The following is a 26,706-nucleotide window of genomic DNA, read 5'->3' on the forward strand; positions in this document are numbered from 1 at the left end:
GAAATATAGGGGCGTTTACTTCCCTGCTCTATCGTGGAAATGCATTTAGTCCACCTTTAGAAGGCGAACCTTCACATACGTTTCAATGGAGGAATCAACCACAAATGTCCAAACGAGTGTGTGTTCACTGCATGTTGTATAGCCACCCCCTTTCCTGGCCCAAACTATAAATTAAGTAATGCTGAAAACTGCTATACCTGCAGATTGTCATGATACTGTATACAGTGTACAGACCTAAGTAGCCATTGAGGCTAGCTCTGTAAATCGGGTTCTTGACAATTACCCCAGCAGAATATAATTATTATGCACAGAAATTAAACTTAAACACGTAAAAGTCAAAGATTGGAGAGCACACGGGAAGTTGTAGCCGTTATTTTTCTCCTTGTTTCTGTCACTCTATTTGTCTATAGTGTTATGACACCTTTCTTATAAATGAAGGGGTGTTTTTCCTATTTGCCTAAGAGCTGATCCTTTATTGCATCAAGGCTACATATCACTGGTATTGTCGGTTTTCAAACCATGCCTTAAACTGGAATGTTATTTTCACCAGTGACTCAAGCATTATGCAAATTTCCTCCAATTTGGTTGTCTCCTCTTGTGACAACTGCAGAACCCCTTCAAGGCAGCTCTCCTTGGAAACTAACATCGATGGAATGATAATTAACTTGCTTGTCCACAGTTTATATTTGATTTAAAAGCAACATCATTATCAAAATTTTGTAGAACCAACCCCACCTTCTACAATCACTTCAATCCAAGTTGCGTGTCACACACCAACCCATGCTGCATTTCACTGTTCGACCAGGAGGGGAGGTTTCCTGGATGAGTCTTTCTGGTGCAATATGGAAACTCCTGGATATCCAGGAAGACACATAAGAAAAGTACTTATGCAAGCATGGCCCCTCCTTGGGCCACCACCTTGTCCACTGGGGCATGTTGCCACTCCTCATTATTGTTTGGCCCAGGTCATGGAGTTGGGTCACATGTCTCAAAGTGCAACAAGAGTGATCTATGCTTTTAAAGGCTACAATGTTATAAGGGTCAGTGGTAAGTATAGTTTTCAGTTTCTCCCTTAGTATTTGAGGAAATGGAGGAAAGGGGCCTGAGACAAGCTGGTGTCTAATGGGCAAGAGTGAAATTTCACTGGGAAAACAAATTAACTGAAAAAGAGTCCTCTAGTCACCCAAGATCACCAACCTAGAGAGTGCTATTCTGTAAGTGGTGGAAGCCTACTGCTGTGTTCCTGTACTCCACACGCAAATTCTGAACTTTTCAGCATTCATTCTGGAATTATGAAGGTCGGTGTTTAGGCTAGCTACTGGGCAAACAATGTACATAGCCAAACTATATTCATATTGTTCCTCATACAAATCAGAAAGCATGCTTTCTGTTTTGGAAAAAAATATGGAATCTATTGGCCATTAACAATATATTCTGATAATCAGAATGTGGAAAATTAGTGAACATTTTGCCTATCTGTAAGGCTGCAGGGATAGAGAAAAGGTGATAGTTTCTACCGCAAGAATGAAGAAACAGGCGGTTAGTGTCTTTTAGAAAGATGTGAAACGGGCAGAGGAGGAAAGGGGGACGAAACAAACTTTTATAAACAACCCTGAAGAAGGATATTGACAACAAGAAAAATATGGAACATTTGGAAGGAGAATGAGGGGAGATGGCTTTAGTCCTAAATAACTGAAGCGGCAGGAGAAGAGAGCGAGTGAAGCAAGAAAGCATTGGGAGAAGATGGCTTGCTATCGGGAGAAGTCTGGAAGCCTGAGGAGGTGAAGAGCAGAAGTTGCCAAGAAGAGGATCTGGCAGGTGCCACAAAGGCACAAGTACACATCAAGGACAGCAAAGTTGTGCTGGGTGAGGGGCTTTCATGATATCTTTCCTGATTTTTTAACAATGATACACAGAATAAACACAAAAATAAACAAGGGGATCATGAGAAATACAGGTGTGTAAAGGTCATGAAGACCAATGTATAACAACTGTGTATGTCGCGCCCTGATATTATTGATCTTGGGTTCACTTTTTAGAGCAAAGAAATTTGGCATAATAATGTTTTTAACCATAACAAACGGTGAGTTTACAGCGCCCAATTGACTGCATAGCCATGAACATCATTTAGGTGTCGCCAGGGGTCGCAACTGCTACCCCTGGCTTGCACTTTGCGACCCTTAGCATTGCCTTTGTGACCCCCTCGCTTCAGCGGTGACAAGTTCAGCGCCAGGAACACTGGCGGCTCGTCCTTATTGGCGCCAGTTCGGGCTCCGCTCTGTTTTCTGTCATTTTTTTCCACTCATATTAAATAACATATTATTCACTAGTAGTGCACTAAAACGTGAATATGTCCTTCCACGGATGCTGAGGTAAGTAAAAATACGTTTAAACAAATGTTGTGTGCGTGCTTGCGGGTAAGTGTGTGTTTATGTGAGAGCGTGTGTGTGTAAGTGTGCGTTTATGTGTACATGTAAGTATGTCTGTGAGTGAAAGTGGAGGTCAAAGGGCGCGTGATGTCACTTCTGCTACCCCTGGCATTTGGTGAATTGACGTCCATGTGCATAGCACGGATCACAACCTGTGAGGGCGGTGCGTATGTGTACACCCCTGTGGTTTACGCTATACTTTCCCTTTTCTTCCGCAATCAAATGGTAAAATCAGGATAATGGTATACTTGATCACCCTAAGTATACATGATGAACATAATTCGTAAAAATAATCACAATTACTTCAAAAGTATGAACCTTGACGAAATGGCCTAATGACTTGGGTGGCCGCTAGCTGGGAAAAGAAAGCTCGGTTCCCCATAAGCACTGAGCGGCAGTTCTCTTGAAGGCACACTGTGCCACACTCTCTTGACAATGCAATCCACTTCATTGCATTCATCAGTGAAGCAAAGGCCCACTGCATGCAAAGCCCTTGCCAAGATGTAGCAGAAACAACTTTCTCACACAGACTTACACATGGCCGGTCTCGTGGGCAACCACAAAAGCGGAGGAAAATCCGTCTTCATGGTTCAGGGTGCAGCTACGCAGTGGGTGGCACATGCCCGTCACGGGGGCGTAACCTGTAAGGCGAATACAAAAAAAAGAGAAGAGGAAAAAAAAGAGATTGGAGAGAGAGTTCATGAGAAAAAGGCGGGAGCCGTATACAATCACATTACACGCCTTGCTCCCTGTGGAGATATAGAGTGGGACCGCACAGCTGCTGGCACCGCAGACAAAACACCATTTACCACATCCTTTTTGCTTCACTCTCACAGAAGCATTCATCCTCAAAACAGGGTTAAAATGAGATATCGAGACATTTCATATCCTGCTGAAGAAAAACGCCTCAGAGAAGTACAACACATTTAAACACTGAACTAATTGAGCTGGGTTAGAAGAACATTTTAATTTCTGAGAATGTTTAAGGTCGTAATGATTTATTCAGATCTAGTCTCTGCTGTTTCCAATGAGTGCCAGCGCAGTTGCACCGTTATTTCACTCCAAAAAGGAAAGCGACTGCAGACCTTCACACTAGGAAATGCGGAAACGACTTCACAACTAATAATTTTGATTTCACGCGGATACATTCCGATTTGGGAATTCAGTGAGGCAAACTAGCCTGTGCATCAGGGAGACAGTGATCGGAAAGAGTAGACCTAGCAATTGCACGTGAGCGTTATGTTATTTTCTGCTCCTGTTGAGATGTGTAACCCTTTTGTGGGTTGCTGTGCGTTCCCTTAGAGGTTACTATGGATTTACTAGTTCTATCTTTAATGATACAGCCTCCTTTGGCAGATCCTGGAAATTTAACCTGTGAAACTCACAACATCCCCAGATGTTGTCTTTCATATTTTCACTGCTTCAAGTCACATGGCTAGTGTGAGTGAATATTTCCTTTGAACTGCAGCTTTTCTAATGACCTGTAAAGTACTTTATGCACCACCATCACCCCGCTCTTCAGGAAGGAACAGAAAATACACTTTTTTCCGGGATTACCTCGTCCAGAAGGAAACGTGCCCACTGCTTTCATGCTATTGATGACTTCTGAACAGACTCTTAAATTGTATTGCAATGTACTGCAGATCCATACAGTGCAAACCAGCCTGTTGTACGTGTCCACCTTTTCTAATGCACCCTTACCTCTTCCCTGAGCAGCCTTGCCTGCCTTACAGCTAGGTTAGTACTTAATGGGTCTCATTTACAAGGTCTTTGCACCACCCTTGTGTCATTTTGTTTTGACGCAACGGTGGCGCAAGCAGTGCTTTACACTACTCCACATTTACAAACTCGTGCATTGGGCCCAATATGTCAGTTTGCAAAGCCTTGCGTTACATTATACCTGGACTAAGTATACTGTATGCAAGGTAGCCGTTCCCTCGGGAAAAGCCACGCAGAACTGATGCAGTTACATGTAAAACATTACACTGCATCATTCTGGAACTTCACTGCATCCGAATTTTAACGCCTGCTTAGAGCAGGCATTTAACTGACGCAGGGCTTTTTGTCTATGGGAGCCTTCCTAGCATGCTAGAGTAGCATCATTTTTTTTATGCTAGTCCAGCGATGCATTAGTTTAGCGGAACAAATGCGTCAGAATTTCTGATGCATCTGTGAAACCGTGTACCATGGAGCTCTGTATTGTAAATGGCATTTCAGGGGGTCATAGGGCAACGCAAGAAATCTGGCACATTGGATCCGATGCGTCAGATTCTTGTAACTGAGGCCTGATGTATGCCAATTCATACGTATCTCAGAATTAGCTGGGTTATGTATGTATGATCCGGATTTCTTTAATTCTTTCTGTCTTCCCATCTTTTCTTCTGTCATTGTTATTCCCTCCTTTTTTTCTCCATTCTTTGATTGTTTACTATCTCTTCCTTTTCTTTTTACTTGCTCAGCTATTCCTTTCTTCTTTTCTTTCCCCTTGCTTAGGTTAGTTCCACTTTCCCTACCTTCCTTCTTCCCTTTCTCTCTCCTTCTCTCACATCATCCTTGAATCACTCTCTCCTTCTTACCTTCTTTTACTCACTTCTACTGGTATTTCTTTCTTTCTTTCTTTCTTTCTTCCTTTGTTTCTTCCTTCCTTCCTTTCTTTCTTTCTTTTTCCTTCTCCTCCTGGACTAAAGATCACAGACCAACTTTTAGATCTACTCACAGAAAGACTGGAGTACTCTGTCTTCTGCTGATGCATTGTCAGTCTGCTATTGGATGCCCAGCTTCCAAGAAGCCATCCACGGTTGCTGTGCAGTTCAAGAAGAACAGAGATGTTGAATTCATGCAGAAAACAAATCTTGAAAGTGAAAGCTCAGAGCCGTGTGCCATGTTTCGAACAATAAGAGTGCAAGTAATATGTACCCACAGCTCTGGAGGTGTGCATGTGTTTGGTCATAACAAGCCAGAATGGTGGGTACGGTGGTTTTTTGAAGATGACCCAGCACTGCCACTGTTAAAGCATCATTGTTCCAGGATGTGCAGAAATCTGACTGACAGCTGGGAGGATGCTTGAGCACATAACTAAAAAAGTTATAACATTTTCGGCCTATCCGAATACTTGACATCCATTGGAGCACTTTTAATTAGCATAACGCCTCTCCAATGCAAACTCTTGCATGAACTGTGATTCTGTTGAGATCTGCTTGGATAATTCCTCAAGATCCCAAGGAGCACAAGGCATCGACATCACAGTTTAACGTCATTCAGTGGGTCAACTGGCCAAAACTATGTGAGCCAGGTTGCCTGACCTTTGCTCTAATCACAGGAAAAAGGGTCTTTGTGACACTTGGAATTTTTTTGACCTTTTAAACTTTTTTGTAGGATAAAACTGGTCTCCATAAACAATTATTTTAACTGTCACTTTTCTTGACTTCCTTTGAAATAGTTAACCCCATATTTCACTTTCTATTAACTCTCTTCTAACTTTTGTTACTTATTCCAAGATTTAGGGCCTCATTGCAGGTTTGGTGGTCCATGGACCACCATGTTGGGGGTGGAGGTCCAACCATCGCAACTCTAGCGGTCCGACTGCCATATTACATGTTTGGCTATTGGACCACCAAAAGGCCATCAGCCATCTGCCGACCCGACATACTGAATGTCAGTCAGTATGGCGGAGACAGCAGTGGTTCTTCACCACGATAGTCAGTGTTAGAGATCCCGCTATGGGGACCACCATGTCAATTACGATAAATTTTTCATTGAAAATTCCATCACCATGGAAAGCATAGTGGTCCAGCAGGTAAGGGGCCTAAAACAGGGGGCCCTAATGTGTACAGCCACATGGACGGGGAGGCAGGATCCCAGGTGGCCCCCCAAAACATTTAGGGTTCAGGGGTGCACTGTGTCCCATGCACAGCATGGTGCATGGGAAACAGGCTGCCCATCATGCTGACAGAAAGGACAGCATGGCCGGCAGTAGCTTCATTGTATTGCCCCATGCCTTTGCTCACCAGTCAATCAGCCCCACGTAAAACTCATATTACGACTGTCCTCGGATTGCCATCCAGACGCCATTCGAAGGACCTCCACTATGGTGGTCTGACAGTCGGACGCCAAACCTGTAATGAGGCCCATATATTTAGCAACAACTCCGGCTGAGGAGTTCAGTTTAAAGAGAATCTCTAAAGTTTGTTGCACACCCATGTTGTGGGGAGTTTCTTCTGCATTAGTGGTGTTATTTCTAAAAAAATAACCCAGACACAATGATCTATCTGTTAGTATGGAGATCTGCACCTATATTTAGAAGGATGGGCCCTTGGAATCTAAACATCAGCACTGCATTTATATGAAGCCACATATTTTTCAGAAGGGAATAGAGCTCGAGGTCACTGTATTGGTAAACACTACAAATGCCAAATCTAAGCCACTCATTCCAGGAGTATTGGGAATTTTTGCCATCATAAATAAAACAATATTGAGATGTGATTTTCGATGCATAAATCAGCTGTAGGGTCCAAGAGATGCTCATTGTCCATGCTGATACATGGCCCTGTTAGTAGATGATTTTTGTGATTGCTACTTTTATCAACAAATGAATGCCAAGACTATTATTAAATAACAGCTCCTATGTGGACTTACAGAACAGCTGACCTATTCAATGAGAAGCCTGAGTCATAGCCTTTGTCCATGACCTTCTGAGGGAAGTATAGGTTCTGTTCAGGTGGCATAGACCTGATTTGTCAATGCACTAGGTGGGGTCACATGTTTATCTGCTTAAAGGGCCCACAATTAGTACCACTCCTAGGACTCTGCTGAAATATTTTAAAGAATTCTTAAGATTGGGAGAAACCGCCCTATACTGATAATTTTGCTGAAATCTCTCTTATCAACACCTGCGTCTGGAGTCAAATGATTTTGTGGTGACCAACACCTTTCCAAAAGTAAATGAACAAAACTTATACACACATTCTTGTTCAACCACTCGCAGGACCTCAAAAGCAGACACCAGTGAGGTGAGCAGAAAAAAGTCTTACTTGCAAAGGTCCCACCTTTTCTCACAAGAAACAGAATAACCATGCAAACACAAACCCATCAGAATAAATATCCATGCAGAAAACACCCCTTACTTCCATGCATACAGAAGAGTCTTCGATCGAGTCAGGTGCAGTGCATTGGCGGGCCGTGCGCAGCAAACGTCAGAGAAAGTTTTAGTGAAACAACTGTCAGATCTTCTTAACTCATTCTTTCTTACCTCAATTAGGAGACATTTTTTGCCACCCTTTTGCTCCACCATGTTTGGATTTACATTTCTGTTTTGGGTCACTCTTTCCTATTTTGTTGGTATAAATCAAACAGTATTTTTCGGCATGCTGTGCAGAGGAGATTAGTGATTGATGGGAAAGGGTTAAACAAGGTGCCCATGGAACACTGTGCAACAGAAGAGGAAAATCCCCAGGAGTGTTGTCATCCTTGACCTTACTCCTGAAGGTCAATATTACCAATGCAAATTACCAATGCAAAATCAACAAGGGTAGCCAGCAGCAGCAGAAGAAGCAGGAGTAAAGAGATGCTTTGCTAAGTTATCTGATGCACAAACAAAAAAAAGCAAATTGGACTTAAATGAGCACCAACCGCAGCAGTAGGTAGAACTGGATCCATGGAATATCACTCGATTTGCAAAATCATAGTAAGTCACTGCTTATTGTCATCATTTTGTGGCTTTCCTATGGTAATTATAGAGTATATTGTAACAACTCAATGTGCACCAGTTAACCTGCAACACTGCTAAACTTAAAGTGCAGCGCTCATTATACATTACGTAAAAGTTTCTAATTTTGCTAATTTTTTTACACATAACTATGCAAAGATAATCAATTTCATTGATGGTGTATTTTACAATATAAACAGGAAAACTGATTTTATCTCTCACACAGTCACTAAGCTTTACAGGCTACTATAACAAAGAGATTTATATTATATAGCACTTTATTGCCATTAGTAGGATTTTCTAGCATGGAGACTTTAATATATCTTTCTGTCGTACTAACAACATCCAATTCTACAGCAGCTGGAGGCATACTCTGGGGCTGATGTAGATGCTGTCAATAAGGATACTCCACTGCAACAGTGACAGAGTATCCCTACCTGCATCACAACGGTCCACCAGCTTAATTTAAATGGGGGCAGAACTTTGGTCTAACCACAGTGGAGACAATTACATCTCCACCATGGTTACATCCCTATGACGGCCCAGTGGAGTAAGAGCCATCTGAGGTTGACCTCTATATCCACCCACCTAATTTAGATGGATGGACCATTCAGATCAGTTTTCCCTGCCTGTCACCACCAGGAAATCTCTGGCAGTAAGGGGCACTGAAACCTGTCTAATGCTCCCCTCACCATGGAATATAACTCCCATGGTGAGGGGGGCATTATTTTTGTATTTTAAAAAAGAAATCCTGCTTTTGAAAAGCTTCAGAAATGACTGCTGGCTTGGTAGTCATTTCTAAATTTGGCTTCCCTGATGCTCTTAAATGATTCTTAAACATATTGTTTTAAATGCCATTTTCTTTTAATTTATTTAGATTTATAATGTGGTAGATGTGTGATATCGATTACAGACATTTTACAGAGAAATGTTGTGTTCATGTTTAATGAAATATCCATGAAAACAGTTCTTTCAGATAAAACAGGGCATTATATATGTGAAATAGAAGGGTGTCAGGGATTATTGTGAGTAATATTAGTGACCTGCTGCTGCGTTAAAATATTGAAAACACACGTCACTATCCCTGAATATTAGAAATAAACACATTTAGAATTCGGACAAGTATGCCTGTGCACTGTCAGTGACCTGGCCAAAGAGGGCATGATAGAGCTTAAAGTGGATCATAAATTCAAAGTTGTTCAGAATAGGGATCCACAAAATATGTTTGGTCTAGGCCCCCCAAAATCCTTGAACTGTCCCTGAACTTAAATACTTTTTCCCTACCCCACAATAGAGCAACTTTCCTGCACCTGGGAGCAAGGTCAGTAGGGTTGCACCATTGTGAAGAGGTGTTCTTAAACCAGTAACTTTTACACAAATATTAAAAGTTATCATGCTGCTTGGATACCTTCAGTTTTAAGTGTTAGCAACATAACATGACCATCACACTGCAGATTAAGAAGTGTAAAAAGGGCAAAATAGTCTCTCTATGCACTCCTAAACCCGAACAACATCCCCATATCCATCAGGTCCACCCCAATAGTGCTCCAACCAGGCAAACAGTCAAAGATGCACATTTTTAAAGAACACTATATCACAATACATTAACAAACCAGGAACCAGTAACCTCTTCTGTCACTCGTTGACTTTATACTTGTCTTGCACCCTGAACTGCTTTCTGCAGACGCTTGGCTGGGGTTGTGCTATAGAAACTGCAAATACATATATACCTCACCAGGTGCATGAATCCACACCCACAGTGCGCAAGCGTACGCTGTTATTGCTCAAGAGACTATATGGCCCTACATGTAATAAAGAAACAGTGCTACTGCAATGTAAAATTGACCAAGCATGTGCGCACCTGCACACTTTTCATTACATGTCTCTCAGTCTTGCACACTTATCCTATTCTAAGGGTTACTTAGTGATGAAAAAGGTTGCAGTTTAGGAGGCTGATCTGCAGAGGTGAGAGCTACTTACAGATAGCTGGAGAGCTACCAGTAGTTCATGAGCTACATGTTGGAGAAGCCTGTGTTACAGTACTATTAATTGCAGTTCTTCCTTTCTTATCAGACCGTTCCTGAGCTCTTGACCTGAACCACTGAAATTAAAAAGTGAATGTTTTCCATTCACAATTTGGAAACTTTGGGCCAGAAAAAAATGCTTTTTACAATTTACAATGCACAATGTACCAAAGGCAAAACCTACTTTTGCGATTTGGTATTAGGAAAGGGGGTGTTTAGGGCATCCCTTCCTAATACCGAATTGCAGTGGAATGTATGGATGTTTTACAACCGGGATGCGGTCACAAAACATTTGTACTTTACCGACTCCGCAGAGGAGGCAGTACCCTATTCGCAAATAGGAAGGGGCCCCCCCAAAGGACCCCTTACTTTTTGTGAATATGGATGAAAACATTTTTTAAGAGCAGGCAGTGGTCCCACGGACATGCTCTTTCTGCATTGCAATAACAAAGGCATTCCATTGCCCAGTGCATGTGGGGCATGGACACTGGTCATCATGTGTACGTTTTGCAGCTATGGATACTGTGCATAGGACATGACACAAGGACACGTCCTGCTCGTAGACATGTACTGATCCATCCAGAGGCATTTAAAGGAAAAAAGAAAAACATAGGGGTGGGTGGGAGTGTATGTTTGTGTATGTGTGTATGTTTATCCCACATTGTGGACACAAAACTGGTCCTCACAGTGTTGGGGAATCCTGAAAAAAACAGACAAACACTATTCCTAAAAGGCCCATTGCTTTACGGTGACCTGTTCCTATAGAGTGTTTAGATAATTTCAAGCACGTGCATCAAAAAATCTAAAAGCACTGGTATATTTGTATTGGCCCACTGTATAACCTACCACACTTTAAAAGAGTGCATGGAGTTAGAATAGCAAATGCACACTCCATTACTGTTAAAGGGTGGAGAAGTATGAGGGACAGGGAGAGAGTGTGCTTTTTTGTGTGTTATCCTGTCACTGATTCTGCTGTCCAGTTTTATTCCACAGATGGCTTGCACTCCAAACCTTGGATATACAGCATGATTACAGGAGTACTTAACACTTACTGACCTGACTAAAACACAGTCAGCAGTGACTCTGTGAGCTTAACCACAGTTTAGGGCTTTGGAATGTACAAGGATGTTCTTGGTTTTCAAACAAAGCTGTCTGCAGGTCAAAGGTTAGGCAAGCTTCCACATCAGCAAGTGGAGAATGTCATATGAATGGTTTTAAGTGAAGGAAATACCATATACCTCAACAACATGAGTAAACAAGCATTGGCAATGCCAATAGGTCTGGCCTTAAAGGAATGTTGTATGGGAATGTGAAACATTACAAGTTTATACTGTGACAGTGGATATGTGTTTGTGTGGAATCAAAGAACTGTAGAATATTATTGGTGTAGGTTAAAAGATCAGGTGACAGTGACACTGTCACCTGCTAAGCTAAACATCTATGTAGGTTAATGACTTCACTGCTCCTAACCGTGCTGCTGCAGACAAAACATTGCATACATTTTCTGTATATCTAAGACACTTTAATACATTTACAACTTTATGTCTGTGCCCCTGAAAGGTCAAACTCAGGAAGCTAGATAGATAAACACATTGATCACAGCTGTGGGGAGGGTACGACCCTCTGTCCAATCAACGCATGTATTTCTGCTCCCAACATTTGGGTGGAGCCAAATCACCTCTTTAGTGACGCTCACATAATTTTCTGGTGACAGCTGTGGTGTCAAGCCAGACTAATAACATGAATCTGTCAAAAAACACAATCCACAGTAGTGAGAAGTAGGCAATACTAAATTTGAAACAAACACACTACATAGAAATCCCCTTCTCCCCAATGTACCTAAGAATAGACTATTTAGAGACTGTCAGCATGAACATTATGCTTTAGCTTCCTAAGAAATATTAAAATAAAGACTACATGATTCATGTTTTTTTCCTCCCGTTGGTGCAATGCACAGTGGCATCCTGTAGCATGTGTAACTCTTTTATTATGAATGTGTAATTTAATGATCCGAAGATATTGGATTGCTTTACATGAGCACCAGCATTATCAACTACCACACCCTCTACAAGCAACAAGAGTAAATCTTTGCATGCTGTCTTATTCATAAGTGCAATTTATATAGCAACTTCATATTTTTTAGAGAGTTGCAATATTTTTCAGGGATCATCTCAAATGTACAGAACTCTGATGCTCATGCAATTGTGCTGGTAGGATGGCATGTTTAAATTTACTGATTATTTGTCTTACTGGGTATCTCTGAAATTCAATAATTTTATTTCACAAACTATTATGCAAATAATGTGATGTTAAATCGTATGGATTTGATTTCATTGTACGTACGTATTTGAAAATTAGAGCCAAGGACTTAACCTCCTCGCTGGGCAAGGTAAGTCAGGTGTCTGACAGGGGAGGGGGGTGGGAGGGTGGGGGGTGTTGTGTGTGTTGTGTCTGAGTGTGTGAATGCGTCTGTGTGTGTTGCGTTGTTTGCGTGGTTGTATGCGTGTGAGTGAAGGCGTGTAAGAATGGTGAAGTGAGTGCGTGTCTGCATGTCAGTGTGACTGTGTAAAAATGTGTGTGAGTATGGAAATTTGTGTGTATGAATGCGTGTATGGCAGTGTGTGTATGAATGCGTGTATGGCAGTGTTAGTGAATGGGTGTATGTGTGGTGCACGTGGGTGTCTGTGTGGATGTATGTGGGGAGGGGCTGTGGGGCGCTGTGACTCTAGTGGGGATGGGGAGAAGGTGATGTGTGCGTGTGTGGCTGTGAGGGTGGGATTCAGTTGTGTGGTGTGCACGTGTATGGGGGTGTTGGGTGTGTGAATGTATCGGAGGGGATGGAGATTAGTTTGTGTATGGGGGTGGGGGATTAGTGTGTGTATGGTGGGTAAGTGGGGGTGAGTTTGGATGGAGGGGGGTGTGGAGCATGAGGTGAGTGTTGGGGGGTGGGAGTGCCACCTACTAGTGACAGGGAAGGAATTCCCCGTCACAAGTAGGGTCCACCACCATGGTTTTCGTTGCATTGCTAACACCATGAAAACCATGGTGGGAGGCCGGCTCAAAATGCCATGGGCAGTACTATGTCAGCCGCTTGGTTGGAGATAGACATCTCTGGCCCGGTGGCTCATACCGCCATGGTGGTATGAGTGGAGAAGTGGTGGGTTGGCTGAAGCCAACTTGCCAATATCATAATGTGACAGTATGTAATACCAGCCTGTTGGCAGTAATACTGCCACATTAAACCTGGCGTCATAATGAGGGCCTGTGTGTTTTAAAATGATACTATGTAAACCTTGCCTACTTGCAAAAGCAACAACTAACATTTGTCATATGTATGTATGTATGTGAATATGTATATGGTATTTGTACTGTTCAGACCTAGTGAAAAGGTAATGGAACACTGCACATAATGAAAGACAGGTATAACGTCAACGACTAGGAGGGGAGGAAGCCAGGATGTGGATAGGTAATGCATTCTGATGTAGTGTGCTTTAAAAAGTGAATCTTCGAATCTTTCCTAAATTGGTGCAGCATCGTGGTGGTCCTGATGGATACAGAGATATTGTCACAGATCCTTGGTGCATAGTTGGAAAAGGCTTGCTGTCTTGTTTTTTATTTTTTTTTACACTACTTAGGCTGCAGTCTGATGAAGCACTGAGGGTCTTCAACGATCCACTTTAGGTGGTGTGCTTGTCCTCAAGAGCAAGCAATGCTTATGGCATTGGATATCTGAAGCAGAGGAAACTCAAGCAGAGTTGTGTATAGTTAGGATATTGTTGAAACATGATGTTGTTATCTGTGAGTAAAGCACCAACCTGCTCCAGGTATAGGGAAGATGACAGGAGACTGTATGGAGCCCTAGGTTACTCTGCAGGTAATCTGAATCTTTTGTGATGTGGATATGCTCATGTGAACACATCCCATGATAACAGATCATACAAGATGCTGGCTTAAGGGTCTGGAGTTCTTTCATCATGTAAGTCAGTTTTCTGCTGCCTACTTTGGGAACACATATGCCCTGGTGTTGTGCCCTACATTTTAACAAGTTGCATTACTGTAACAGTGACTATTACAGACTACACAGATCCTGCTAGAGCTTATAGATATGCTCAGAGATTCATTTTTTTCAAATCAGATTCATGTAGCTCTTTCCCAGTCCCCATTAACGTCATCAGTGATGAAATGTATTCCTAAGACTTTACTACTGTAGAATCTCTTGTTTGTAAATAAATTAGAACTCTGAGATAAGTGGTAAACACTGCACCCTCCTAATTTCCCAGTCCTACATTTGGGCAGATTGAACCAGACAATAAAAAACCAAGGGAAAATCATGCTGTAAATCATGATACACGTAGAATTCAATGTGGAAAAATATTGTTTTTCATGCATTTCCTTATTTTCTAGAGGAACAAGTACCTAACATGCATGGCAACTAACTAGTCTTTTTGGTTGTGATAAATACCTCACCCTTAGGCTACTTATAGCCAGGGCTTTTTTCTATTGAGTTACAGCAATTCCAGCATCATGACATAATAAACAGAAACTAAATGTGAACAGGAGTATAAATACTGACAATATAATGAATGAGGTGACAAAGTAGCAATTGAATGACAATTATTCTTCATTATTTCATACCAGTTGCATCTCGAAGTGGTGGAAACTTCTAAGAGATCTAGATTAGTTGATAAACTTGGCCAGGGATTGGGTGAGATTTTGCATTTTTCTGTGGATGTGCATCTTGTTGTCTGTTTCAATTGACAGGGAGATACTAACTCAAGAAACATTAATGCATTAGCAAAGAATATCAAGTGTTTGTAGGTCAGTATTCACCTGGCCACAATTGAAAGTTAGCATTTCAGTTTTTGGGATGTTCATTTTGTACAGAGGTTTAGAAAAACTTTGCAGAACTTGCATGTGTTAGGAATTATGTTCATAAGAACTACTTCATTCTTGGTTTTCATAGATCGAATTTCACCATTTTGGAATATTTGTAGTAAGTAATCACTCTTAGGCATTATAAGCAAACACACATGAAGTAACATATTGTACTGACTTAAGTTAGTCTAACTGCTGATGCCATTTTAAATGCTGACTTTACACTTTAAGGTTAAAAGGCCTGTTTTCACATTTAACCTGTTGTTTTGCATGTGATCTTTTTCTCCTTCCGCTTCAGATATTGTAATTTTCCAGAAGCCTCCTGTTAGCTAGTGAATAGGCATTTGTTATGTATTAGACAACTGATAGTGAGGTTGTCAGTGGGAGGAGAGGAGATGTAAGGAAACCTGACAAAAGCTAAGAAGTGTCTGAGCCACAAGATTTGATCAAAGTAGGAAACCAGGGGCATGATTCTTGTTAAGACATGAGAAACTAGGGAGGTTATCTGCTCCAAGACTTGGCTAGAAACTGATTGGTTGGTGGGAATGGGGATTGTTAGATTTTTTGCTATTGATGTTTGGTAGAATTATATTAGTATGTGTTCCCTAGGTTAGAGAGCCTCCATCTTTCAGAGAGCTTTCCTGGAGAATGTAGGAAGCAGACCATAAAGATGACAGCTGACTTTCAGCTGAGAGTTCCTTCCACCTTTAGATAATTTACGTTGCTTCAGTGTTAAGGCTTGATACCTACACATTCTTACTCACTCATAAGAGCCCTTCTTCTGGGTTTCTGAAACTTACACCTTACCTTGCCTCTCAAAGATAATTGCCCTTTATGCCTAAAGACCCCATTAATTTATTAATTTAGATTAGGGATTTTCCTTTATGGAACACATGTTTTGCATTTTCTCTATTTTATCTGTAACTCTTACTAATATGGTATGTTATCTTGTTTTGAAATATCGATAAAATTGATTATTTGAATTTGTATCAATGATGGCCAAATGTAATGCTTACTAAATAAATTATTGATTTCAATTAATTTGTTAATAAGAACCTTTAAACTCACACCAAATCTCTTTATCAAATCTTGTGAAGCCCCAACTGGACTTCACTGCTCATGCTGATCAATGTAAAGGATTGCTTCTTATCATCTCTCCTTGCTGACTAACAAAGTTCCACATGACCAATGGTAGGGATTATTTAATGATTATTCACAACGATTGAGATACAAGAGTCCCTACTCTGCCAGTTTCTTTTACCTTTAGCCCAGCTACCAAGCATACAATGGGCACCTCTTGTAATACTTTCTTAGAGTTTGTGAACTCTTAATGGGGATCCCATATTGTATTGATATTGCAAGATTTTTAAATAGTTTGTTGAACATATTGACAAGACTGAAAGCGTGAAAGTGGGGACATTGTTGAAAGACTGAAGTCTCTTCAACTGTCCAATAATTGAAAAGAATCAAGATTAACAGATACTATTTGGGTTATCAAAAAATGACCTCAACCAGCCTATACTTTTCTGGAAACAAATGCTTCAGTCTGCAATCTATGGAAAAGCTCATAGATCCATATATATCAAATGTAGCTGACAGACAGTGGAGCAGAAATAATAGTCATTCTCCTTCATCAGTGAACATGAGAATGTCATCTTGAAGTCCCACAAGTACAGTTTCCATTCCATGCATTTCATGTTGTAGACAGGCACCTACTGGAGCTATCCAATCTTTGCTTTGTTTTTAGATGACTTGGTAAGTTTTTCAACAACAGTCCTCTACAGGCAGGATATAAGATAATTTTTAGATATGCAATTGATACATTTCAGACAGAAGTGAAATATATCCTGCAGCAGCATAGTCTAGGATTTCCATCCTGGTAGTAGACTTTGTCCATTTTATGATCTTTAAAATCTGTGCACAGAATAATTATTCCCTCTTGGACCCTGCTATCTTTTTAATTCCCTAGGGATAATTACCCTGATATGTATTCTGTGAAGTTGTCACTGCTAAGCCTAACAAATCAGGAGTAAATAGCTTGTCATAAGGATTTCCTCCTCTTAGGAGAGTGTGCCCGGATTTCCGATTTATGATGTGTTGAGTTAATATGTGGAAATGGCTGCTGTGGTGTAACCCTTAGAGTCAGCCATTTGTACTGTATTCAGAAGGAGTCTCAGAAAATTCTCAGAATGACCTGTGCTAACTTTGTTGTTGTCGGTTGTGTATACATCGCTTCTCTATTAGCTAAAGGCAGCTGGTGATATTTATGGCAATTATCAAGAGATATGCGGTATGTAACACCTCCTGGTAACCTCTGTAAATGCTGTAGCTCAACAGAGAAGAACCAATATCCAGTAAAAGGTTAACTGGCAGTGGTTCCTCCCCATCAGGATTCCAGAATGTTACAAATAAGGAGGGAATATGATAAGGCTTTAACTGATTGAGAAACATCGTTTATCACAATGCTTTTATCACTGCTTGTTATGTTATTTGCTAATTCTATGACATAGGTAGGAATTGAAAATGCCAACTCTTGTGTTCAGAGTAGATCATTTGTGAGGCCTACTGAAAACAGCAAGTGTGCACTGACTCATAGAAAAACTGCAAATAAATGATCTGATATGAGCCAGTACAGAGAATGGTTTGAGATGCTCAGGGAAAACCTGCATTTCTACTATCTTAAGATGGAGAGTTCTGCCTTATGAGAGAAGATGCTAAAAATGCATGAGCGTAGCTTAGGGGGAGGGGTTGTTTGGAGTGTTACACCCCCTGATAAATGTATTTTCTGGTAAATAGTTGGTACACGTATCTTCAGTCAGGTAAAATGCAGTGTCTGTCAGAATTCACCTGGAATTTTTACTTCCAAGCACACCAATGTGCACCCACACTATTCTCTCTATTTTCAAAGTCTTCAAAAATGGCTATTTTACAAAATATATTTTCTCTCAGTTAGTCCCCTACCAATCTGAATTCCTCTCCCTTTCAACTTCCGTTAGGGCCCTTTCATGCACCCTACTTTTCAAATAATGTTTTTTTAACATTATATGCCAGCACGATTATTGGAAATCTAAAGTTCACAACCCCCCATATAGTATTTCCCAAGCTTTGCGACAGTAAAATGGTCCACTTTCAGTGCATTTGCTACATAATGTCTTCTGGGCCCTGGAAATCCTGAATGTTGTCTGCATCATTATAAAGAAAACACCTTTCCACCCAGAAGGTCACCATTTAAGATAATACTTAATAGGCTCTGTGATAATCTCCAACTTCAACTTTTTTCATGCTTTTCGGCCAATGGAATACTTGGCTTGAAGATCCATATGTACATTCGTGAGAGTGGAACAGCAAAGCACAAGAGTAATAAAAAGGCATTAGGCAGTGGTGGAGTCTGCTTTATTTGTGCTACCTGGCCTTGCAATTGGACGAAATCCCCTGGTTAAGTGTATTTGTGTTGTGGCTGTTATGTTATAACACTGATATTTGTAATGTGCACATTCTGTCAATGGTGTGACTGTGTAGTGCTTTCAGTAGTCACGTGAATTTACATATGAATACCAGGATAATTGAGAATGGTGTCTACTATGGTTGCGTGTACTAGACTACACTGCTGCATGTGAGTCAGTAATCTTACAAGAAGCTTTTAGAAACACCAATATAATACCATCTAGCAGAAATGGAATGGACAGCATAGATATCATGTGGGTGACTTTCAGCTTGGCCTGCTTTTAAGTCAGTAGCATGGAGAATGCTGACATTTGTAGGCCCATACTTCTAACAGAAAAAGTGATACTGTAACTACAAGCATGCTTTGCACTGTTGGCTTAAAACAAAGATAATATTATGTTAAAGCCCTTAGCAAGGAGCCTTTAGATGGGCAGGTCGGTTTTTGTTCAGGAAGGGATATCTTCCTGCACAAAAGCAATTCAAAGAGGCATAACCCTCTTCCCATGTGAGCTGCAGAATACAGCAGACATGGAAAGAGGAAGTAACAAAGTGAAATAAATATATTTTTCCTTGTTATTCCTCTGTCAGGTAGGCACACCATTTTGGCAAAAACCCATATTTACAAGTCTTTGTAAATCTGTGTTTGTGTCAAAATACATAAGTGGATGCATGGGAACACCCATGGTCCACCCATGATCCACCGATGTAACGCCTACCCAATGCAAAGAATTACAAGGTAGAGATATGTGATGTGTTGTGTTACTTTGTATTTTCTAAACAACGCAAAGCCACACAACGCAGCTTTGCATGACTTAGTAAATGCCTAAAATGATTCTACATGGGGCTGCGCCACAGAAGGGATGCCACAGAAGGGATGCAACCCAAACACTAAATTATAGTAAATCCGGGTCTAAATTTGGGAGAAAAGCTAAACTGATGAAATAACTTTTCCATAAAAAATGCTTTTTTTTTGGAAAAGGTTATTCTATAATAAGAGAAAAGGTTGAGGTCATCTTTCTTCATGGTTAACTGCAACCCAGTGGGAAAAACAACAGTGAAAGCTGGAAAAAAGAAGGGGGCACTGATGCTACGGTTAATAAGGGATTACTAGTGGGGTTGCACATCGACCTACCTGATGAATATTAATAATGTAGGTTGCAATTTGTGATGCACTAGGAAAAGTTGCCACCACAGGATGGGGGCCTGCTTGGGTCAGTACACAATCATGTCTGTGATTGCTTTTAAATAAAGCATTTTTTTTTAACAAAATTCAGGCGTTTTTTCTGAAAGGAAAATGGGTTGCATGTAAAAGAGAAGAAAATGAAACTTTTAGGTTTCAATTTATTAAGAGTAGGCAGTGGTCCCGGAGACCACTGCCTGCTCTTAAAACATATTGGCCCTCATTACAACCTTGGCGGTCGGTGATAAAGCGACGGTAATAACGCCAACACGCCGGCAGTAAAAAAAAGGAATTATGACCAAGGTGGAAACCGCTCAGACAGACAGCCACTTTAACACACTGACAGCCACGGCGGTAGCAACAAGCACCATGGTGGTACCGCCAACAGCCAGGCGGAAGAAAATGGACCGCCCACTGTATTATGACAGGCCTATCCGCCACCTTTTCCGGAGTGGTACCAACGACATCAAAAGCACGGCGGAAACAGAAGTCAAAGAACTTACCTCTGGAGACTCAGGGAGCAACCACCACGCCATGGAGCCCGAGTTGAACATTTTCCCGATGTTCATCTATCTTTTCCTGCATTATGAGCGGCAACGCCGGCGAATACGACTACGGTGAGTACTGCCACCTAGCACACAAGGGAGGGGGAGGAAAAAGAGAGTGACACGCACAAGGAACAGGCAACACCCCCAACACCATACACACAAACAGAAGCACAAACATTACATATCCACCACGTACCCCTCAGTATAATGCAAGGACAAAATGATTGAAACAAAGTGAGTGTAATACGATAAAATAACATGAATAAGTGCATCAAAATCCAAAAGTATATACATATTTACAAATGCAGGGACACTGTCCAGTCCTCAATGTCCCTGGGCCACATGGCCACATCACATAGGCCAAGGCCTCACCTCCCTCCTGCAACAACATGGAGAAAACACTGCAGGGGCATCAGGTCGAAAACACACAGGCACCTCAGGGGGACAGGGAATGGGGGGGCACCTCAGCCGGAAGATGGTCCAATGCCATTGGTCCTAGAGGTGGCTACATGCCCTGTGTGATGTCTTGGGGAGTACAAGGCCACAGTCTCTCAAGTAGGTGGGTTGTCCACTGCTTGGTCCTGGGGAGTGCAAGGCCACAGTCTCTCAAGTGGGTGGGTTGCTCACTGCTTGGTCCTGGGGAATGCAAGGCCACAGTCTCTCAAGTGGGTGGTTTTTCCCACTGCATGGTCCTGGGGAGTGCAAAGCCACAGTCTCTCAAGTGGGCGGTTTGTCCACTGCTTGGTCCTGTGGAGTGCAAGACCACAGTTTCTCGAGTGGGTGGCTTCTTCGACTGTTCTGAGGGGGCATTGTGCCTAGTGTGCTTAATCCTGGGAAGGATTCGGTGATTGGATGACTTCTTCCACTGGTTCTGGAGGGGGCCTTGTGCCCTGCGATGCAGATCTTGGGGAGTGCAATGTCACAGTCTCTCACCTAGGTGTCACACCTACAGGATTTGCAAGGTCAAGGATGCACTACAGCCCATGGAGGCAGGACTACACACTGCCTGCCGGCGGTGACGGCTGCTCAGTGGTGGCAGTGGCGGGGCTGGTGTCAGGGCTGGCAGTGGTGGTGGTAGGCTCCAGCCCTTCCCCTGCAGCCTCGGACGGCTGCCCACTGGGGCAGCTTCTGCTGGCAGTGGTGGTGGTGGTGGTGCTGACAGTGGTGGGGGAGGCTCCAGCCCTTCCCCTGCAGCCTCAGACGGCTGCCAACTGCCTAAAAGATGGGGGGAGCGGTAGGTAAGAGATCAACAGTGGAGAGGAAAAGCTTCTTAGGGACATTGGAGCAGGAAGAGGGTGAAGGTTTGGGAGTGGAGGAAGAGGAAGTGGTTGTAGGAGGTGTCTGTCTGCTGTGTTTGGGTGCAGGTGCATGGGCTGAGTGGTGTTGTGAGGTGGATGGCTGTTGGGTGTCTGAGTGCTTGTGTTTGTGTACTTTGGGAGGAGGGGGCACAGACACAGTGGGAGAGGACACAGGGGACTTGTGCATGGATGTGGGTGTGGTGACTGCCAGTAAGGGGTGTGTAGTGATAGGCGTACTCGTGATGGAGGTAGTGGATGAGGATGTAGTGCATGCAGTTGTGACTGTAGATGCTATTGGGAGGGAGGTGGACGGCGAGGAGGAGGGGGACACAGTGGAGGCAGTGGATGTTGGTAAGTCTGCATCTGGATGGTGTTTGTGTGAGTGCCTGTGGGATGACGTGTGGTGCTTGTGTTTGCCTGAACCACTGCTGTGTGTTGTTCTGTGTGCATGCAGTTCTGCCTGTGTGCTTGGGATAGGTTGGGGTTGAGGGGAATGGGGTTGGGTAGAGGAAGTTGGAGGGGGATCCTAGAAACAGGAACAATGGCTGCCATCAGAGAGGAGGCCAGAGCCTGGATTGATCTCTGTTGGGCCACCATGCAGAGTGAATGCCCTCCGGGAATGCATTTCTTTGTTGCAAATAACCTGCAAGCCCCTGGGTGGCATTCACAATGGTTGACTGCCCAACAGAGATGGATCGCAGGAGGTCAATACCCTCCTCACTCAGGGCAGCAGGGCTAACAGGGCAGGGACTGAGGTGCCTGGGGCGATGGAGATGCCCACCTTCCTGGGTGAGCAGGCACGGGAAACACGCTTTGGGGCTGCTGGAAGGGCTGTGCTGGTATGGGGGTGGCGGCTGTACCGGTAGTTGGGGTGGGCACAGAGGTGTCCGCCACGACCAGGGAGCTTCCATTGGAGAAGGTATCACTGTCAGAACTGTCCCCTCCTGTCTCCGCCATGGTGCTCCCCTCGCCCTCCGTCCCACTAGTGCCTTCACCGTCTGTGGATTCGGCCTCCTGGGCCATGCGGGATGCAGCTCTCTCTGTCGTCGGTGCCTCTGCTCCTCTGCCAGATGATGCTAATACACAGACGGACAGGGTGACAAAACAAAAAGGGGGGGAGAGACAAAGGATACACTTGCTCAATGGCTGCAACAACACCGCCGTTGGCGTACACGACACACACACACACACACACAGGGAACAGCCCTACGCATTAGGCAATGCACTACCAGTCACAATGCTAGTCACCAGGCCATGGACAGTAATACCTAACGCCAATAACAGCATACCTGAGACCCACAGACCCCTGCCAAGTAGTCGATGCCTACTAGCTTGGTTGGAGGTGGTTCACATCATACCCTGCCCAACATGGGACCTACCCTGCAATGTCCGGCCTGGCCTAGGGGCACCCACAAGCCCACATCCCCCACCCGGAGACCACCCCACCACGCACAAGTAGTATATTGGGAAACTGTACTCAGCCCCTTGTGGCTGCTGTGATGCCCTCAAGTGCCCATCCAGCTCCGGATGGGCCACCACCAGTATGCGGGCCATCAGGGGGTCAGGGTTCAACGGGCACCCCTTCCTCATTGGGAGGCCATCCCCATCTGGGCCTCTGCCGTCTTCCTTGCCCAGCGTCCCAGGTCCTCCCACCGTTTGCAACAGTGGATGCTCCTTTTGCCATAGACCTCCAGGGTCCACACGTCCTTGGTGATGGCATGCCATATACCCTTTTTCTGATGGGCACTGACCTGCAGAAATATACACATAGCAAAAGGTATCAGTCATACTGTCTGGCCTGTTACACTCATGTCCCACCATAGCCCTACCATCCCCTTACACACATACATTGCCCACCATACATGCAGCACGCTGCCCAGGGCCCTTCCACCAACCCCCCCACACGAGGACCTCACACATAGCACTCCATGTATTCATTCCCCATGCATTGGGCTCACAGTGTACTCACCTGCTGGTCTGGAGGCCCATAAAGCATTTGGTACTGGGGTAGGACCCCATCCCCCAGTCTCTCCAACTCTGCAGCAGTGAAGGCAGGGGCCCTTTCCCCAGTAACACGAGCCATGGTTGGTTCCAGACACAGGTCACAGCAGCACTTGCAGTGTAGGTCCTCTCCTGTTGAAGGTCAGGTGGCAAGTGCGTGAACAGATAGAAAATGGGGGTCACATCCGTGACGGTGCGTACCGTCACCGCTGGTGTACATCACCATTGGCCACTGCAACCCATAGGGCCCAATGGGATCCAATGAGGAGTTGCACTGCGGTTTTCGACCGCCTCCCGCCACTGCGCACAACGTCATCAAAATTAACTCAGTTCCACCTGTCCTTCCATACAGGACAGGTGGATGCCATTTCAGGGGGGGCAGGGCAAGGCACCTAACTACGTCACAGTACATATAGACACCATTTGGGCCTATACAACAATATTGTGTTACAGTCACAACATGCAGTGCAGTGTAGTGTTTGTAAATATGGAATACTGACCAGCTACTCACCGTTTGTCCCCTAGATTGCAACCGCTGCAAATGAATAGGAGATGGAGACATCCCCTCATGTACAGGCCCCTGATGGACTTGGCAACAATGGAGGACAGGAACATTATCCTCAATCGCAGAGCTGGGTGCCCAATTGGAACCTGACCTGATAACTGCTATCCGTCAGTCCACCGGGATTCCCCCCTCTTGTGCAAGTCTTATTTGATGTCTATTTTCTGGCAATTGGCTCTTTCCAAGTGACAGTGGGCTTGCCAGCAGGAATGTCTCAGCCAATGTTCTCAATAGTGCTGACCAGAGTATTGTCTGCCCTGATTCAACACATGAGCAGCTACATCGTTTTCCCCCAGGTGGAGGATTCGGCCACAGTAAAAGGTGATTTATGTGCTATGGGACATATCTCCAACATTATTGGGGCGATTGATGATACACATGTTGCATTTGTCCCCCCCCTGAGAATTTAACAGGTGTTCAGAAATCGAAGGAGCTTTCACTCCATGAATGTGCAGATAGTGTGCCTGGAGGACCAGTACATCTCCCATGTCAATGCAAAGTATCCTGGGTCTGTGCATGATGCCTTTATCCTGAGGAATAAAAGCAACCCATTTGTGATGGCTCAACTCCAGAGGCACCGGGTGTGGCTAAAAGGTGAGCCCTGGTTCCCACACAGTAGGTGTTGGTGTATGGGTATGGTGTGGGCTCTAATGGTAAGTGTGTGTCTAACAGTTGTCCCTTGATATTTGCAGGTGACTCTGGTTACCCCAACCACTCACGGCTACTGACCCCTGTGAGGAATCCCAGGACAAGGGCAGGGGAACGTGAGAATGAGGCACATGGGCGAACATGAAGAATATTAGAAAGGACATTCGGCCTCCTGAAGGCCAGGTTTCATTGCCTCCATCTAACAGGTGGATCCCTGGACTACTCACCCAAGAAGGTGTGCCAGATCATCGTGGCATGCTGTATGTTGCACAACCTTGCCTTACATGGCCAGGTACTTTTTCTGCAGGAGGATGAGGCTGGAGATGGGCGTGTGGTAGCAGTGGACCCTGTGGACAGTGAAGATGAGGAGGCAGAGGATGAGGATGAGGACGAGGACAACAGAAGTGCTATTATAAGACAGTACACAGGTAAGACACTGTAATTACACTTTATATTGACAGTTTTGTATTTGACTTTGTCACTGGCAGGCTGATTTTCCAACTCCTATGTCCACTTACTGTACCCTTTGGCATCTCTATTTTCATATATTTGTGTCCCACTATCGCTCCTGGTTTGTTGACTGCAGCCAACTACAGGTCATTCCTATGTATACAATACTGTACAGTTACATTGCAGTGTTTAAATCTTGTTAAACAAATACATGGTTAAACTATTTGACAGACTCCATACTTGTATTATTCAAATGGTGTTTACTTAAGTGCTAATGATTAGAGCGGAATGCGCAATGGGCTGGAGTGATGATGGAGGAAAGTCCAGGATAGAGTCCAGTCTATTTGTATCACTGTTGCATTGTCCAAGGGGGCACAGGAAGTGAAGCAATGGCAGTTCTAGGTGGACAGGGTGACAAAGGAGGACACAAGGGTGACTTTCAGGAGAGTCTTATTTCCTGACAGGGGTCTTGGCAATGTTCTCCTGCTTCTGCCTGGATCGCAGGGACCATTTGCGGGGTGGTTCTCCTTCTGCAGGGGGTGGGGTGCTGGTGGCCTGCTGTTCACCGTTTTGCCTAGTGTCAGGGGCCCGGTGGTGTGCCACTGCCTCCCTCATGGTGTTGACCATGTCTGCCAGCACCCCTGTAATGATGACCAGGGTGGTGTGGATGTCCTTCAAGTCCTACCTAATCCCCAGGTACTGTTCCTCCTGCAGCTGCTGGGTCTCCTGCAGCTTGTCCAGTATCTGCCCCATTGTCTCCTGGGAATGGTGGTATGCTCCCAGGGTGTTGGTGAGTATCTCCTGGAGAGTCGGTTCCCTGGGCCTGTCCTCCCCCTGTCGCACAGCAGTCCTCCCAGCTTCCCTGTTGTCCTGTGCCTCTGTCCCCTGAACCGTGTGCCCACCGCCACTGACCCCAGGTCCCTGACCATCTTGTGTTTGTGGGGTTGCCTGGGGTCCCTGTAGTGGTGGACACACTGCTGATTGATGTGTCCTGGGGACAGAGGTATGGGCCCGCTGGGTGGGTACTGTGGTGGTGTTTCCTGAGGGGGGAGGCTCTGTGGTGGTATGGGACTGTGCCTGGGTAACCAACTGTCCGGAGAGCCCTGATGGGCCAGATTGGTCATCCAGATCCAGGTGTTCGGGGCTGCTGTCATCACTGTGGGCCTCCTCTGGGGGTGGACTGGAAGTTGCTGGCACCTCCTCTCCGGTGACGCTGGGTGGGGGCCCTGTGGGGATGCAAATGCAGTGTTATTGTTTCTGTGTGTGTCATCTTGTTCATGGGTGTGTTGCCCTGTATGGTTGTTATTGCCCTGGCAGCTTTGCCTTGTGTGAGTAGTGATTTTGTGGGCTAGGTGATTCTCTCTAATGTGCATGATTTAGTGATGGGTGTCCATGCAGGTCTGTGATGGGGTCTGTGAATTGGTGTTACATGCAGGGTTTGGTATTGGGAAGGGTGGGTTGTGATGGTGGGGTGTGTGGGAGGTGGTAGAGTGATGGGAGGGAGGGTAAGGGTCGGGGTATGTGATGGCATGAAGGTAGGGTG

The 26,706-nt window shown here is 44.2% G+C and overlaps 1 protein-coding gene across 1 annotated transcript in view; it reads right to left on the minus strand.

The window, feature by feature from the left end:
- Positions 1-26,706, minus strand: part of ADAMTS14 (ADAM metallopeptidase with thrombospondin type 1 motif 14) — a 654,816-nt gene that overhangs the window by 305,800 nt on the left and 322,310 nt on the right. Inside the window, exon 7 of the mRNA XM_069240367.1 lies at positions 2,965-3,070. Coding sequence (XP_069096468.1) covers positions 2,965-3,070 — 106 coding nt within the window. The remainder of the gene's footprint in view (positions 1-2,964; positions 3,071-26,706) is intronic.

This window comes from Pleurodeles waltl, chromosome 6, assembly GCF_031143425.1.
Source record: "Pleurodeles waltl isolate 20211129_DDA chromosome 6, aPleWal1.hap1.20221129, whole genome shotgun sequence".
Lineage (NCBI taxonomy): Eukaryota > Metazoa > Chordata > Amphibia > Caudata > Salamandridae > Pleurodeles > Pleurodeles waltl.